The 14,753-nt window shown below is 44.0% G+C and overlaps 1 protein-coding gene across 10 annotated transcripts in view; it reads right to left on the bottom strand.

Moving 5' to 3' along the window:
• Positions 1–14,753, bottom strand: part of ANK3 (ankyrin 3) — a 195,382-nt gene that overhangs the window by 97,472 nt on the left and 83,157 nt on the right. For all 10 annotated transcript variants that reach the window (XR_015695133.1, XM_087702133.1, XM_087702134.1 and 7 more), the window contains 3 exons: positions 11,222–11,320; positions 3,875–4,072; positions 692–790 (listed from right to left, as the gene is read on the bottom strand). Coding sequence is in view for 9 of the 10 variants with exons in the window: in XM_087702133.1 (XP_087558259.1) it covers positions 692–790; positions 3,875–4,072; positions 11,222–11,320 (396 nt within the window). In the remaining variant the exon portion in view is untranslated. The remainder of the gene's footprint in view (positions 1–691; positions 791–3,874; positions 4,073–11,221; positions 11,321–14,753) is intronic.

Raw genomic sequence — 14,753 nt, 5'->3', positions numbered from 1 at the left:
CCCCATCCACCCACTGGCCCCCACCCTTTTACCTCTGCCTCCCAGCAATTTACCTCCTTGCAGCAAAGGGGAAAATGGGGCTTGCAGAGACTGCAATAGGCTATAGCAAACCCTGCAGCCTGAAACAGCTGATGATCGGGAGGCCCAAGCTGAAATTGAAAGTGAAACTTGCTGTTTGCTCCACCACAAATTGCTGGGAGGGAGAAGCAGATTTTTTTTTCTGGTGCTAATCAGGCTGTTTGCTTCTTTGCTGCAAGAAGGTAAGTCAATAACTATAAATGCCTATAGAATGTTCAAATTATTAGACTTATTTTTTTAAAGACTGCTTTATTATTGTCTAGACAGCTTAACAAAATAAAGTAGCTTTTTAAAATAAATGCTTGATCTGAGGAGGCCCAGTGCTATTGTATCTTCTTTTAAATAGCAGAGAATAACTATACTGCCAGAAAGCCACATCAATTTTAACAGCATCTGTACAAGTGTAGTCTGAAATGTAACACTACAAACAGTGTATATTGTCTGTACTGTTTGCTGTTTGTTGCAAGGAGGCAAATTGCTGGGAGGCAGAAGCAGATTTCCCCGCCTTGTTTTCCTCCCCAAAAGCTTGGTGCGTCTTACACTTCAGAGCGTCTTATACTCCGAAAAATACTGTATTTAACTAAACCTAGCCGTAGGTGCAAAGATGCCTTACCTCTGTGACAGCTTGAATGGAGGCTCCGTGTTTCAGCAGAAGTTCCATCACTTTAATTCGGTTCTTTTTGCAGGCAATGTGAAGAGGCGTGAAACCGTTCTGAAAATTTTGGAAAGAGTTACAAAAATCCCCAAAAGTGTTGTGTGCAAAATCTATCTAGCCCTTTTGATATTGTGTGACAGCTGAGCCTTACTTACTTTTTATGATTTGTTGGTTTCTATTTCTATTTCTCCAAGGCAGTTAAGGTGAGGATGTCCATTTTATCCCCACACAAAGGTGAGGTAGGATGGGCTGAGATAGAGGGGGGGGTGCTCTGAAAAATCCTCCCCCCCCCCGGAATGTCCCAAGATGGAACGTGTGTTTGAAATGGCATCTCTCTCTCCAAGCCCAACCCTTTCAGTAAACACCATTATAGTGTCATATAAGCTGGTAAAAATAGTTCATTGTCCTTGCCAGAATGCTAATGATAAACGTGGCTCAAAGAAAAGAAATGGATGTATAGTTTAGCACACAACTGCATTAGTGCAACTGCAATGATTTTTTTTTGTTTCAAAAAAGAACAGAATATCCTGACTATCAAAGATCCATATATTTTGCTCACAGCGTTTGCTTGGATGTTGATGATAAATTGTTAAACTAGTCAAAGTAGCATCAGCCGCTGATTTTAAAAGCAGCTGACAGAACTGGGTCTCACCTTGGAAGCAAAATATTTCAGCTACCTTCTCAACTGGAGGAAAAAAATCAGATACTTTCTGAGTCATTGTCTAGTTTAGCTGAATGCAATCTTTTGGTTCACCGACAAATGCACGCTCGACAAAAGCGCGCCGACGAAACCGCGGAGAGAAAACCGTGAGTTCTAAATCGCGCCGACGAATGAGCGCAGAAGTGCGCCGAAAACAGCGTGCTGACAAAAGCACGCCTTCAACGGACAAGTAATAATTGCTAGTTCTAAACCTAACCCTAAACCTAACCCTAAACTTAAACCTAACCCTAAACCTAACCCTGAACCTAACCCTTACCTTAACTGAAATCGCGCTTTTGTGGGCGCGTTTATGATGTCACGGTTTTCTCGCTGCGGTTTTGTCAGTGCGGTTTTGTCATGTGCACATTTGTCGGGTCACAAATCTTTTTTGTTGTCCCCATCACCACCAATACTATCATCATCATCATCATCATCATCATCATCATCATCATCATCATCATCATCCAGAAATCTTCTGATTGACCATGCCAACCGTCTCTCTTCCTGCCAAGGGCTACTTTTCTACATCCCATCTGGCTGACTCAGTAGTGAAATTCAATTTTTTTTTACTACTGGTTCTGTGGGCTTGGTGGACGTGGCAGGGAAAAGATACTGCAAAATCTCCATTCCCACCCCACTCTAGGGCCAGACAGAGGTGGTATTTGCCGGTTCTCCAAACTACTCAAAGCCTTCCCCACCGGTTCTCCAGACCTGTTAGAACCTGCGGGAATTTCACCCCTGGACTAGCTGGTCCATGAGAGAGGGAGCCTCGGTGACTGACCCCTCTCCTCCACTGCCTTCAGCTGGGAGATTAAAAGCTTCCAGTTCAAGATTTATCGATTGATGAATAATAACAGCTTGTCTTCCTTGGAAAAGTCCCTGGCTAATTAAGATTTTGAGATCACTTAGCTTAGTTTTAATATTTTATTCCCCTTGTATAATTAACAAGATTAACCAATTATTATTGGTTACTAAGAACTTGATTGAAGGAAACTGGATAAAGTTTTTTTTAATAAGTACGTTAATATGGATGTACACTTTTGTTTGTTTGTTTGTTTTAGGACATCCCCTCATAGTCTTATGCCCCTGGGGTCATAATAGCTTTCTTGCGCCATAAACTATGTACTCTTTTCATTCTGTGAATAAGCTTGTTCCATTCCTGGCCATCTTTTCTTTTACATGGCCCTGAGAAGATGAGGCACTTTTAATTAGAATTTAATGTTGCATTGAAGTTTGGTGCAGGCTGGACCAGGAGGAACATGGGTAAGACAACTGCAGAAGCCTTTGTGCTCTCTGCTCAGTCGGCCCTTTCCTGGGACTGCAAAGGCCCAGATGTCCCTCTCTGCCTGCTCAGAGGGGGAAAGGGATGCCTTCTGCAGCCCACCTGAAGCGTGACTGAGCATGGATCGTGGCCAACTGCAAGGTCACAATCAGCTCCCAGCGAAAAGGTCTGAGGGAGCTCCTCTAGTCACAGAAGGCTGAGAATGCTTAAGAGTAAAAGAAAAAACCAGAACTGTTAAAAATGTTTTAAGGGTTAGGGTTTTGTTTAAAAAAACAACAGTGGGGTTATTCATAGATTTCTTTCTCCAGCTAGAGAGATTTCTCAGAATGAGAAAAGAATGACTATCTTTTTGTATGAAGATTTTTTTAACATAACCACAACATCAGCAACAAAACAAAACCAATTCTTTCCTTCTCTTCCTTCCTCCCTCTTTCCTTCCCCCCTCCCCCTTCCCCCTCCCTCCCTCCCTTTATATTTTAAAATAATCATATCAGCAACAATATGAAAACATTTCCTTCCTTCCTTCTCTCCTTCCTTCCTTCCTTCCCTCCTTCCTCCCTCTCTCCCTCCTTCCCATCTTTCCTTCCTTTTTTGAAAAAATCATATCAGCAACAAAATGAAACCAATTCTTTCCCTCCTTCCTTCCCTCCCTCCCTCCTTTCTTTTTTAAAATAATCACATCAGCAACAAAATGAAACAATTCCTTCCTTCTCTCCCTCTCTCCCTCCTTCCTTCCTTCCCTCCCTCCTTCCTTCCCACCCTTCCTCCCTCCCTCCTTTCCTTTCTCTTTTTAAAATAATCACATCAGCAACAAAATGAAACCAATTCCTTCCCTCTCTCCTTCCCTCCCTCCTTCCTTCCCTCCTACCCTTCCTCTCTTCCTTCCTTCCTTTCTTTTTAAAATAATGATATCAGGAACAAAATGAAAACATTTCCTTCCTTCCTTCCTTCCTTCCTTCCTTCCTTCCTTCCTTCCTTCCTTCCTTCCTTCCTGTCTTTTCCTCTAATAAAGTAATAATTCATAAATAAACCCTCTAAGGCGGCCCGCAGCCACTTCTTTTGAACCCTACAGCCATTGCAATGTTTTTTCCTCCTAGCTCAAACCCAACTTAGCTGGTAAATGAGGGGTGGGAGACGAGAGGGACCCCAGTGTGCTCACCAGTGCTTTGGCATTGGGATTTGCCTTCTTGTCCAACAAAACCTTGGCAACCTTGTAATGGCCACAGTGAGCGGCTACATGAAGTGCAGTCAGGTAGTCGTTGGTCACATCATCCACCGGTACATGGTGCTCAATCAGGAGCTGAACGCAGTTGAGATGATCCCCTTGGGTCGCCATGTGCAATGGAGACAAGCCATTCTAGAAGTAGAAAGTGGGGGGGGGGAGCAGAGTAAGAAACCCACCTCTGGAAAAGAAACACAAGGCCAACATCTGGTTCTTGTATAGCTGTTCAGCTGGATGGGTATTTATAGGGAGTAAAGATAAGGTAAAAGTTCCTCTTGCACATATGTGCTAGTCGTTCCCGACACTAGGGGGCGGTGCTCATCTCCGTTTCAAAGCCAAAGAGCCAACGCTGTCCAAAGATGTCTCTGTGGTTATGTGGCCGGCATGACTGAATGCTGAAGGCACACAGAATGCTGTTACCTTCCCACCAAAAGTGGTTCCTATTTTTTCTACTTGCATTTTTACACACTTTTGAACTGCTAGGTTGACAGAAGCTGGGACAAGTAACGGGAGCTCACTCCGTTACACAGCGCTAGGGAATCGAACCGCTGAACTGCCGACCTTTCTGATTGACAAGCTCAGCATCTTAGCCACTGAGCCACCGCGTCCCTTATTTATAGGGAGAGGCTCCAGAAAAACCTTTCCACGGGCTGTGAATCTTATCTTATGAAAGCAACACATCCAGCAACTTCAAAGCAATCGCAGGAAAGGAAAAAAGAAATGTTTACAATGGTAGAAGAAGCGCTTAACCTGGAAGTCAGACCTTTTCACCAAATCAGGCCAAGGCAGGAATAGATTTCTAATCTTTTAAGCCAGGGGTCTCCAACCTTGGCAACTTTAAGCCTGGTGGACTTCAACTCCAGGTGGAGTCGAAGTCCTGGTGGAGTTGAAGTCCACCAGGCTTAAAGTTGCCAAGGTTGGAGACCCCTGTTTTAAGCCATAGGGTTGTTTTGCACCAAGTAAGAACCCTGTATTTAAATAAAGAGATGCAGAAAGACCTGCATCCAAAATATCCCCAGCGATGGAATGCAAACAATCTAAAGTGACCTGGCACAGATCTCTCACTATGCATCTTTAAAAAGCCAACGGTTGCAGAAAAGGCCTCCTTGAAGACTAAATGGAATCCTTGAAACCATCTCTGATGTATGAATGGAAGCCCTGAAGCACAGATTAGGGAGCCAACAGAGGTTTCCATACGAGAGATACTCAGAATTGCTCTGTGATGTTGAGCACCATTTTTGACGATCCTAGCAGGGGAGCCACAATTTAGAGTTCTTGCGATTCAGAGGTTTGATAAGAGGGAAAATAGTCAAGTTCATACACATTCCCATTGCCTAGTATTCTGACTTATCAAGTAAAGAGGGATTCTGCATCCCTCAAATCCACTTTTGTCCAAACAAGATTACTCTAAAAACTTGTTTACATAGAAAAGCATTATAGTCTGACACAGGGGTCACCAACCTTTCATAATTTTAAATCCCGCGGACCACTATATGATCTGTCTAATGATTGGGTGCGTGGGTGTGGCATGGTGGCCATGTGACTGGGTGGGTGTGGCCAACTCAATGTCACTCAGATTGAGGGATGCCTTGTCAGCCTCTACTCACCCCTCCCCTCCCAGCCACTCCTCGCCTCCCTGGCTGGGCTCCTTAGGGCCCCAACAGGAAGCAGTTGCTGGACCTAAGCAGCCACCACGAGAAAGTGTTGGCAAAACAGCTCAGTTCAAATTGGATCTGACCAAGAAGGAGGCTCAGCAGAAGCACCTCACTGAGGACTATGATCATAGGCTTTCCAAGAAGAGGGAAGACCTGCGGGAGTGCAAGGCCAAGTACCGGTGCCTGGAACCTCAGCAGGCTGAGATGGTCAGCCAGTTCCATGCCGTGATGCAGTTCCACTGGAAGGAGGCCCTCCGGCTCTTTGCCACCAGCGACACTTCCCTCCAGCCTTTGTCCAAAGCCCCGTACCAGGAGGCTGAAGCAAACCCCAAGTCGGAATTTCTGCCCCCCTCCAACCCACACAAAAAGACCCCAAAGGTGGAGACTCTCTGCAGCAACACAAGCGTTCATTGCACATATCTGACCCAGGGGCTGCAGTTTTGAGGACCCCTGATTTAGTGCAATATAAAAAAATGCAAATAATTTTTCTGTGGACCACCAAAATTTTCTTGCAGACCACCAGTGGTCCACAGACCCCCAGTTGGTGACGGCTGGTCTGAAGGGTTTCAAAAGAACTTCTCCTTCCTGTGGTTTTGGGTTGAGCTTCCTGCAAGAGCCGAAGAGGACGAATCCTGCTTAGCTTCCAAGCCTAAACTAAATTGGGCCAAGGGTGCCACCTACTGAGACAGGAGAGGAGCTTCAGAAGGCTTCCTGAACCACTTGGGGTGACCAGACAAACTGTAGGAAGCCTGGCTCTAAGGAAGCACAACTGAAAAGGGGAAGAAGGCAAGATGTGCTCCATGACCTTTTTCTTCAAAATTGACTAGCATCTCATTTTTCTTGTTAGCAGCCATTTCCTTGTGCCAAAAGTAATCATCAGAGAACTGTAGGTCACGGCTAAATCTGTATTAGGCTGAATTCTGCTGCTACAGCACATTAAGACAATGTGAGAAATTTTTTAAAAAGACCATTTTGGAATCAAATCCACATGCTCGTCAAAAACAGATTAAAGGTATGTTTTGAAAAACAAAGAAAATGCAATTTTAGGAATTCCTTAAGAAAAGAACCTTGCAGTTTATCTGAGCTTTTCCAAGACTTAGGCTGAAGCAAGCAGAAAATACAGCTTTAGGATAACCACTGAAGGCCAAACACATAAGAATGAGATGCAAACATCACTTCCAAACTACAGGAGGACTTGACAAAAACTCAACCCAAACCTCCCTTTCTTCTTTGTACAGTTGATACCCAATTCTGTACCACAAGCTTGCTTTAAATTCTGTCCTGAAAGACAAGACTGACATGGGAAATCAAACCCAAATTGGGTCAATAGAATTACTTGCAAGCTGCTTGGCACCCCAAAAGTGGTACTTAGGCCTGGATAAGGCTTGGGAGCCCCAGCTCTTTGACCAGGTTTCTGGCATCTGTTTTTGGCTCCTGTCTGGGTTTTGCTATCTGCCCTCCTTTACAGGTGAAATTCAAAAAATTAGAATATCGTGCAAAAGTTCATTTATTTCAGTAATGCAACTTAAAAGGTGAAAGTAATATATGAGATAGACTCATTACATGCAAAGCAAGATAGTTCAAGCCGTGATTTGTCATAATTGTGATGATTATGGCTTACAGCTCATGAAAACCCCAAATCCACAATGTCAGAAAATTAGAATATTTGAAAAGGTGCAATGTTCTAGGCTCAAAGTATCCCACTCTAATCAGCTAATTAAGCCATAACACCTGCAAAGGGTTCCTGAACTTTTAAAGGGTCTCTCAGTCTGGTTCAGGAATCACAATCATGGGAAAGACTGCTGACCTGATAGTTGTGCAGAAAACCATCATCGACACCCTCCATAAGGAGGGAAAGCCTCAAAAGGTAATTGCAAAAGAAGTTGGATCTTCCCAAATTGCTGTATCAAAGCACATTAATAGAAAGTTGTGTGGAAGGGAAAAGTGTGGAAGAAAAAGGTGCACAAGCAGCAGAGATGACCGCAGCCTGGAGAGGATTGTAAGGAAAAGGCCATTCAAAAGTGTTGGGGACTTTCACAAGGAGTGGACTCAGTGCATCACACACACAGACGGATCCTGGACATGGGCTTCAAATGTCGTATTCTTCTTGTCAAGCCGCTCCTGAACAACAACCAATCTCAGAAGCGTCTTACTTGGGCTAAAGAAAAACAGACCTGGTCTGTTGCTCAGTGGTCCAAAGTCCTCTTTTCTGATGAGAGCAACTTTTGCATCCCATTTGGAAACAAGGACCCAGAGTATGGAGGAAGAATGGAAAGGCACACACTGCAAGATGCTTGAAGTCCAGTGTGAAGTTTCCACAGTCTGTGTTGATTTGGGGAGCCATGTCATCTGCTGGTGTTGGTCCACTGTACTTCATTAAGTCCAGGGTCAATGCAGCCATCTACCAGGAGATTTTGGAGCACTTCATGCTTCCTTCCGCAGATGAGTTTTATGGGGATGCTGACTTCATTTTCCAGCAGGACTTGGCACCTGCCCACAATGCCAAAAGCACCAAAACCTGGTTCAATGACCGTGGGAATACTGTGCTTGATTGGCCAGCAAACTCGCCTGACCTGAACCCCATAGAGAATCTATGGGGCATTGCCAAGAGAAAAATGAGAGACATGAGACCGAACAATGCAGAAGAGCTGAAGGCCGCTATTGAAGCATCCTGGTCTTCCATAATACCTCAGCGGTGCCACAGGCTGATAGTTTCCATGCCACACCCCATTGAGGCAGCAATTGCTGCAAAAAGGGCCCAAACCAAGTACTGAGTACATATGTATGCTTATACTTTTCAGAGGTCCGATATTGTTCTATGTACAATCCTTGTTTTATTGATTGCATGCAATATTCTAATTTTCTGAGATTGTGGATTTGGGGTTTTCATGAGCTGTAAGCCATAATCATCACAATTATGACAAATCATGGCTTGAACTATCTTGCTTTGCATGTAATGAGTCTATCTCATATATTAGTTTCACCTTTTAAGTTGCATTACTGAAATAAATGAACTTTTGCACGATATTCTAATTTTTCGAGTTTCACCTCTATTTCCTTTCTCGTTCTTTCTTCTATTATTTGATTTTTTTAATGCTTTTTATTTGTGAACCTCTCAGAGGTATTGAGATTTGGGTGGTATAGAAATTTAATAAATAATAACATAATTTAACCTGATGAGAAGGAAGGACTCCCTGAATAAGAGCCTAATGCTGGGAATGATTAAGGGCAAAAAAAAGAAGGGATAACAGAGAATGAGGTGGCTGGATGGAGTCACCGAAGCAGTCAGTGTGAGTTCAAATGGACTCCAGGGGATGGTAGAGGACAGGAAGGCCTGGAGGAATGTTGTCCATGGGGTCATGATGGGTCGGACACAACTTTGCAACTAACAGCAACATAATTTAGGCTTCTCAAATGGTTTGCCCATGATAGGGGGAAATGTTTATTAGGAAACAGTTAATCACAGGCATTGCAGGTCAAAACTTGACAGATGGAAGGACTGTAATAGAATAACAAAATTGGAAAGGACCTTGGAGTTCTTCTAATCCAACCCCCTGCTTAGGCAGGAAACCCTATACCGTTTCAGACAAATGGTTATCCTATTTGGTTTCTTAGAAACTTTCAGTGTTGGAGCATTGACAACTTCTGGAGGCAAGTTGTTCCACTGATTAATTGTTCTAACTTTTAGGAAATTTCTCCTTAGTTCTAGGTTGTTTCTCTCTTTGATTAATTTCCATGCATTGCTCTTGTCCTACCTTCAGGTTCTTTGGAGAATAGCTTGACTCCCTCTTCTTTGTAACAGCCCCTGAGATATTGAAACACTGCTATCATGTCTCCACTAGTCCTTCTTTTCATTAAACAAGACATACCCAATTTCAGTAACCATTCTTTATATGTTTTAGCCTTCAGTCCCCTAATCATCTTTGCTGCTATTCTCTGCACTCTTTCTAGAATCTCCACATCTTTTTTAAATCAATCAAAATTGGAATGCAGTATTCCAAGTGTGGCCTTACTGAGATATTATAAAGTGGAATTAACATTTCACGTGATCTTGATTCTATCCCTCTTTTAAAGCAGCCTCGAACTGTGTTGGCTTTTTTGGCAGCTGCTGCACACGGCTGGCTCATATTTAAGCAACTGTCTACTAGGACTCCAAGATCTCTCTCATAGTTACTACTATTAAACAAGGTACCACATATACTGTACCTGTGCATTCCGTTTTTCTTGCCTAAATGTAGAACCTTACTCTCCCCCCCCCTTAAATTTCATTTTGTTGGACAGCATTCAATATTCATGTCTGTCAAGATCCTTCTGTATCTTTAGCCTATCTTCTGGAGTGTTGCCTATTCCTGCCAGCTGGGTGTCATCTGCAAATTTGATGAATTCCCCATCTATCCCCTCATACAAATCATTGATCAAGATGTTGAAGAGTGCTGGGCCTAAAACAGAGCCTTGGGGTAGCCTATTGCATACTTCCTTCCATGTAGATACAGTTCCATTGAGGGCTACATGTTGGGATGGATTCGTAACTGGTCAACAAGTTATGAATCCATCTGGTGGTGATGCTGTCTAACCCACATTTTTCTATCCTATCAAGTAACTAGGTTGTGGTCTACTTTATCAAAAGACTTACTGAAGTCCAGGTAAATTATACACACAGCATTCCTCTGGTCTACTAATTTTGTCACTTTGTCAAAGAATGCAATAAGATTTATCTAGCATGATCTGTTTTTGACAAACCCATGTTGGCTTTTGGTTATGACTTTGTTTGCCTCTAGGTGTTCGCTGATTCGTTGCTTGATTAATCTCTGGCCAAACACTGGCAAAACCTGAAAATCCTGTTTGAATAAATTTTCACCTGAGACAGGAAGAAAAATATACTGAATATCAATTGGCATCTATCTGTCTTACATGCTTGAAGTCCCTTAATTCTCACTTGCTCACAAATATAGGCAGAAAAAACAGAAAGCAGCATGTTTCTGTTTAAAAAACTAAGACACAGGGCTGAGTCTTATGCTGAACCAAGGAATCAAGAAACCTGCCACAACTTCTACAATTGCCCCATTTCCCAACTGAAAAATGGGTGCAGAAGTTCTAGCCCAGTGATGGCGAACCTTTACGGCACTGAGTCCCCAAACTGGAACGTGTGTTCACATGTGCACTCACACAGGCCGCAGCCCTGGAAACCTGAAATCTTGAAATCTCAGAAACTGGCTTCTGGCGCACCAGCTGGTCTTAGTGCATACCCGAGGTTTCCAGGGCTCTGGCACATGCGAAGATCAGCTGGCCGGTGCATGCAGCAAAGCAGCTGGCAATGGCATGCATGCCCACAGAGCATGCCAGAGGTTCACCATTACAGTTTTAACCTGAGCTACAGAATTTTTGTTATAAGTAACATAAAATAATGTAGACAAAGAAGCATCCTGAGAATCCTGAAAGGCATTACCTGTCCCACTCAAATGCAAGGCTATTCCTAAGATGGAAAACAACAGAAGTCATGGATTGAAGTGAATTTCCAATCCTGTTATATTCAGCCAAGCTCTTTTCTTTACAAGTCTCTTTACAAGTTGGATATAATGGGAGACTTTGGACTCCATGATTCCTCAAATCTGGAGTTCCGCATTATTACCTTCGTTTTGGAAAGAAGGGGGGCTCCGCGGTCGAGCAGCATCCGCACCACTTGTTCATGTCCGCTTCGGGCTCCACAATGCAGAGGCGTCAGACCATCCTGAAGGATATAAAGTTACAGCTCTTTTGTAACCAACAAAAACAGACAAGTGGCACAGTGGTTAGAGTGCAGTACTGCAGGCTACTTCAGCTGACTGCTAGCTGCAGTTCAGCAGTTCAAATCTCACCAGGCTCAAGGTTGACTCAGCCTTCCATTCTTCAGAGGTGGGTAAAATGAGGCCCCACAACTGACGGGCCACAACATATACTCTTATCTATGAGTTAATGAGAGACAACCAAAAATATTGTATTTTTTGAAAAGATAAATCATTCCAAGCTGCTCAAGTCCGATCCCTGAATTTCTGAGGTCTGACAACAGAACTCCTTAGTTCTTTTGCTTCCAGAACTCCTGGGATTCATGAAGCAGTCATCATTTCAAAAACTACCTGAAAAAACTCAAATTCAGAAAACCACAACGTAGTGTACTTCACACAGCTATCTTCAAGCTCCAGGAAGGTCCTGCTTCCTCCTATTTAACTGACATTTATTTGGATTTTTTGCTCCTTGGCATTTCTCCCAATGTTCCTCCAGGACAGAGTGTCAGCTAATGTCACTTTCTTTAAGATGGCTGAGGGAGTTTGTGACAGGCCAAGCACTTACACTGCTTTACTTCACAGTTGAGGCATATTTTACCCGTAGCCTTGGTCTATGAGACTGAGCCCTTGTATTTCCCATCACATCATTCAGTGGCTGCACAACACATCAAGCCCACGACTCTCCTAAGCTCCATTTAAACCTGAAAGAGCCACAGAGTCAAAATCCCGAGAAGGAAAGCAGGACTGAGTAGTTTCCTAAGGCCTTTAGGTGACTTCCTTGTTCTTTGGTTCTTCCTGGTCCGCGATGGCGAACCTGTGGCACGCGGAGCCATAGCTGAGGGCACGGAAGGTGCTGCCCTATGTCAGCTCCAACATGCATGTGCATGCTGGCCAGCTGATTTTCGATCTTCCAGATGGCGTGGGGGAGGCCATTTTTTTCCTTTCTCAGGCATCAGGAAAGCCTCCAGAGCCTGTGGATGGCAAAAAACAGGCCACTGGGCCTACCAGAAGTTCAGAAATGAACTTCTGGTAGGCCCTTTCGGCCATTTTTTGCTCTCCCCAGGCTTCAGGAGGCTTTCCTGAGGCCTGGGGAGGGCAAAAAACAGCCCAATGGGTCTACTGGAAGTACGGAGGCTTCAGTGAGGCCTGAGCAAATGTGCAGGGGGGTTGTGCAGGCAGGCATGGTGAGGAGGGCATTGCATTATTGGCATGGGCATACATGTGTGCGCTATCACATGTGTGCATGACCTCTTGGCACCCAAGCAAAAAAACATTTGCCATTGCTGCTCCAGGTGGTTGTTTACTGGGAGCCCAGATGCTCCAGGTAATAGTGAATGAGAGTGGTTTATACCTTTGCTTTAGTCACCAGGTTGCAATAGAACACCATTCACTGACCAAAGCTAACCAAATAACCACAATTGCAGGAAGCAGAATCAGCCAGCAGCCTGACTTCTACCCAAAAGCACTTGCAACTCATCCATCCCAGTTGCCCTTCAGAAAAACTGGATCTTAAACCATTTCATGTCATTTCAATGTCACCCATTCCTATAGGTGCTTTCTGGAACGAGGTGACCTTATCTTTGTTCTTAAAAGGGGGGGTACTACAGTTTGCATTTGTGGCCCCAGATGGCAATATTCCCTAGGATACGGGTCTCACTGGGAGGGCAGACACCGCCTGTAGAAAACAATCTCCAGAGCCACCCTGGACAAATCAAAGCCACTCCAGCTAATTTGGGACTTTGTGCTTTGCTTGTTCCTCCCACAAAAGGAGGGGAGATGAGGATAAATGTGTGGGCAGAAGAGCTATTCATAAGCCAATTTATTAAGACAAGATACAATCACCTGAACACCATGTCAAAGAGGTTCAAAAGCAGCCAAATAAACACCAGAAAAATATAAGGACCCATCAGTACAATAATGAAGAGAAAATAACATTCCGGAATGCCAACAAGCTTAGCACCATAAACAAGATCTATACAACATGTTATTTAGCTGTCACGTCTCCTCTTTTACTTATTTAAGCCACATCAATCACTTCTTTTCCACGCATTTTTGGGAAGTGCTTTCAAAGCAGCTTTGATGATTCCCTGAGTGCACTGTGTGCTCCATTAACCACCGTGATATGCTGGGGAGCATCTTTTAGGCAGGAGAAAAAAGTGGTGTTATTGCTTTAGTCATTGAGATCACATCTAGTAAGGGCAATCTTATTTATTGTTAAGATCCTGTTGTAGCTCAAATGCCAAAGTGTGAGATTATCAGGAAGCTGCTCCGAAAGAAAAAGAGGACCTGGGAGAGGGGAATAAATCTACATGGGGCCCAGGGCAAATCTAGGGAAACCTCCCCCCGAGTCGCAATAGCAATAGCACTTATATACCACTTTAAAATGCTCTGCAGCCCTCTCTAAGTAGTTTACAGAGTCAGCCTCTTGCCCCCAACAACCTGGGTCCTCATTTTACCCATTTCGGAAGGATGGAAAGCTGAGTCAACCTTGAGCCTGGTGAGTTTCAAACTGCCAAATTGCAGGCAGCCAGCAGCCTGCAGTACTGCATTCTAACCACTGCACCACCAGGGCTCTGAATAATCATGATTCATTATTCCAATGAATAATGGAAGCAGAGAACCAGAAGTCCTGCAGACAATGCACAGCCAGTATTGCTGTCACAAGATATAGCAAAGGCTCCCACCAGTCATCTGTGGGACCTCCATCTAAATACTATGTCCAGTAGTGGGATTCAAATAATTTATCAACCAGTTCTCTGCCCTAATGATTTCTTCCAATAACCAGTTCACCAAACTTCTCAAAAAATTAACAACCGGTTCTCCCGAAGTGGCGCGAACGGGTTGAATCCCACCATTGACTATGTCCTTTTCAGTGCCAATTGCAAGGGAGCTTATGTCCTCCTGCTGGTGAACTCCTCCTGGCCCAAAGTGGTGCCAGGGATGGAAGACCTACTCAAAGTCTCCTGCAAGGAGGGGAAGCCCATCCTCCACAGGCAGCCACAGTGGTATCCAACCCTAGGAGTCAGATCCCTAAAAGTGATACTGCCATTCAATTGGGAAAAGGGGGTCCTTGGAGTCGATTTATAAGCAGGGCCTGTGACAACTGATATTTTACAACTGGTTTCCAGGCGCCAAAGTGCCTTGAGATCCCATCACCTTTTGGGGGAATGTTTATGATGACCATGTGGGACGTTTCACTTTAATATCTAATGGAAATATTCGGCTCTCAGGGCAGTTGATGAAGGAAACATCTTCACACCTGTGTATTGGCTAAAATCTGCATTCTAACTAATGGGAGGGGTTTCTACTGCTTTAATTCTACTTGCATTGCCTAAGGGGATTCAGATGTTGCTTTGCCTTTAAGGGCTTCCATTCTACTCAATTAAATGTTCCTTTTGA

The sequence above is a fragment of the Thamnophis sirtalis genome, unplaced genomic scaffold (genome assembly GCF_051295495.1).
Source record: "Thamnophis sirtalis isolate CommonGarterSnake01/CBP01778 unplaced genomic scaffold, rThaSir2_p1.2 scaffold_15, whole genome shotgun sequence".
Taxonomy (NCBI): domain Eukaryota; kingdom Metazoa; phylum Chordata; class Lepidosauria; order Squamata; family Natricidae; genus Thamnophis; species Thamnophis sirtalis.
Note: the sequence above shows the minus strand (reverse complement) of the source record. Positions and strands in the feature narration are given on the sequence as shown.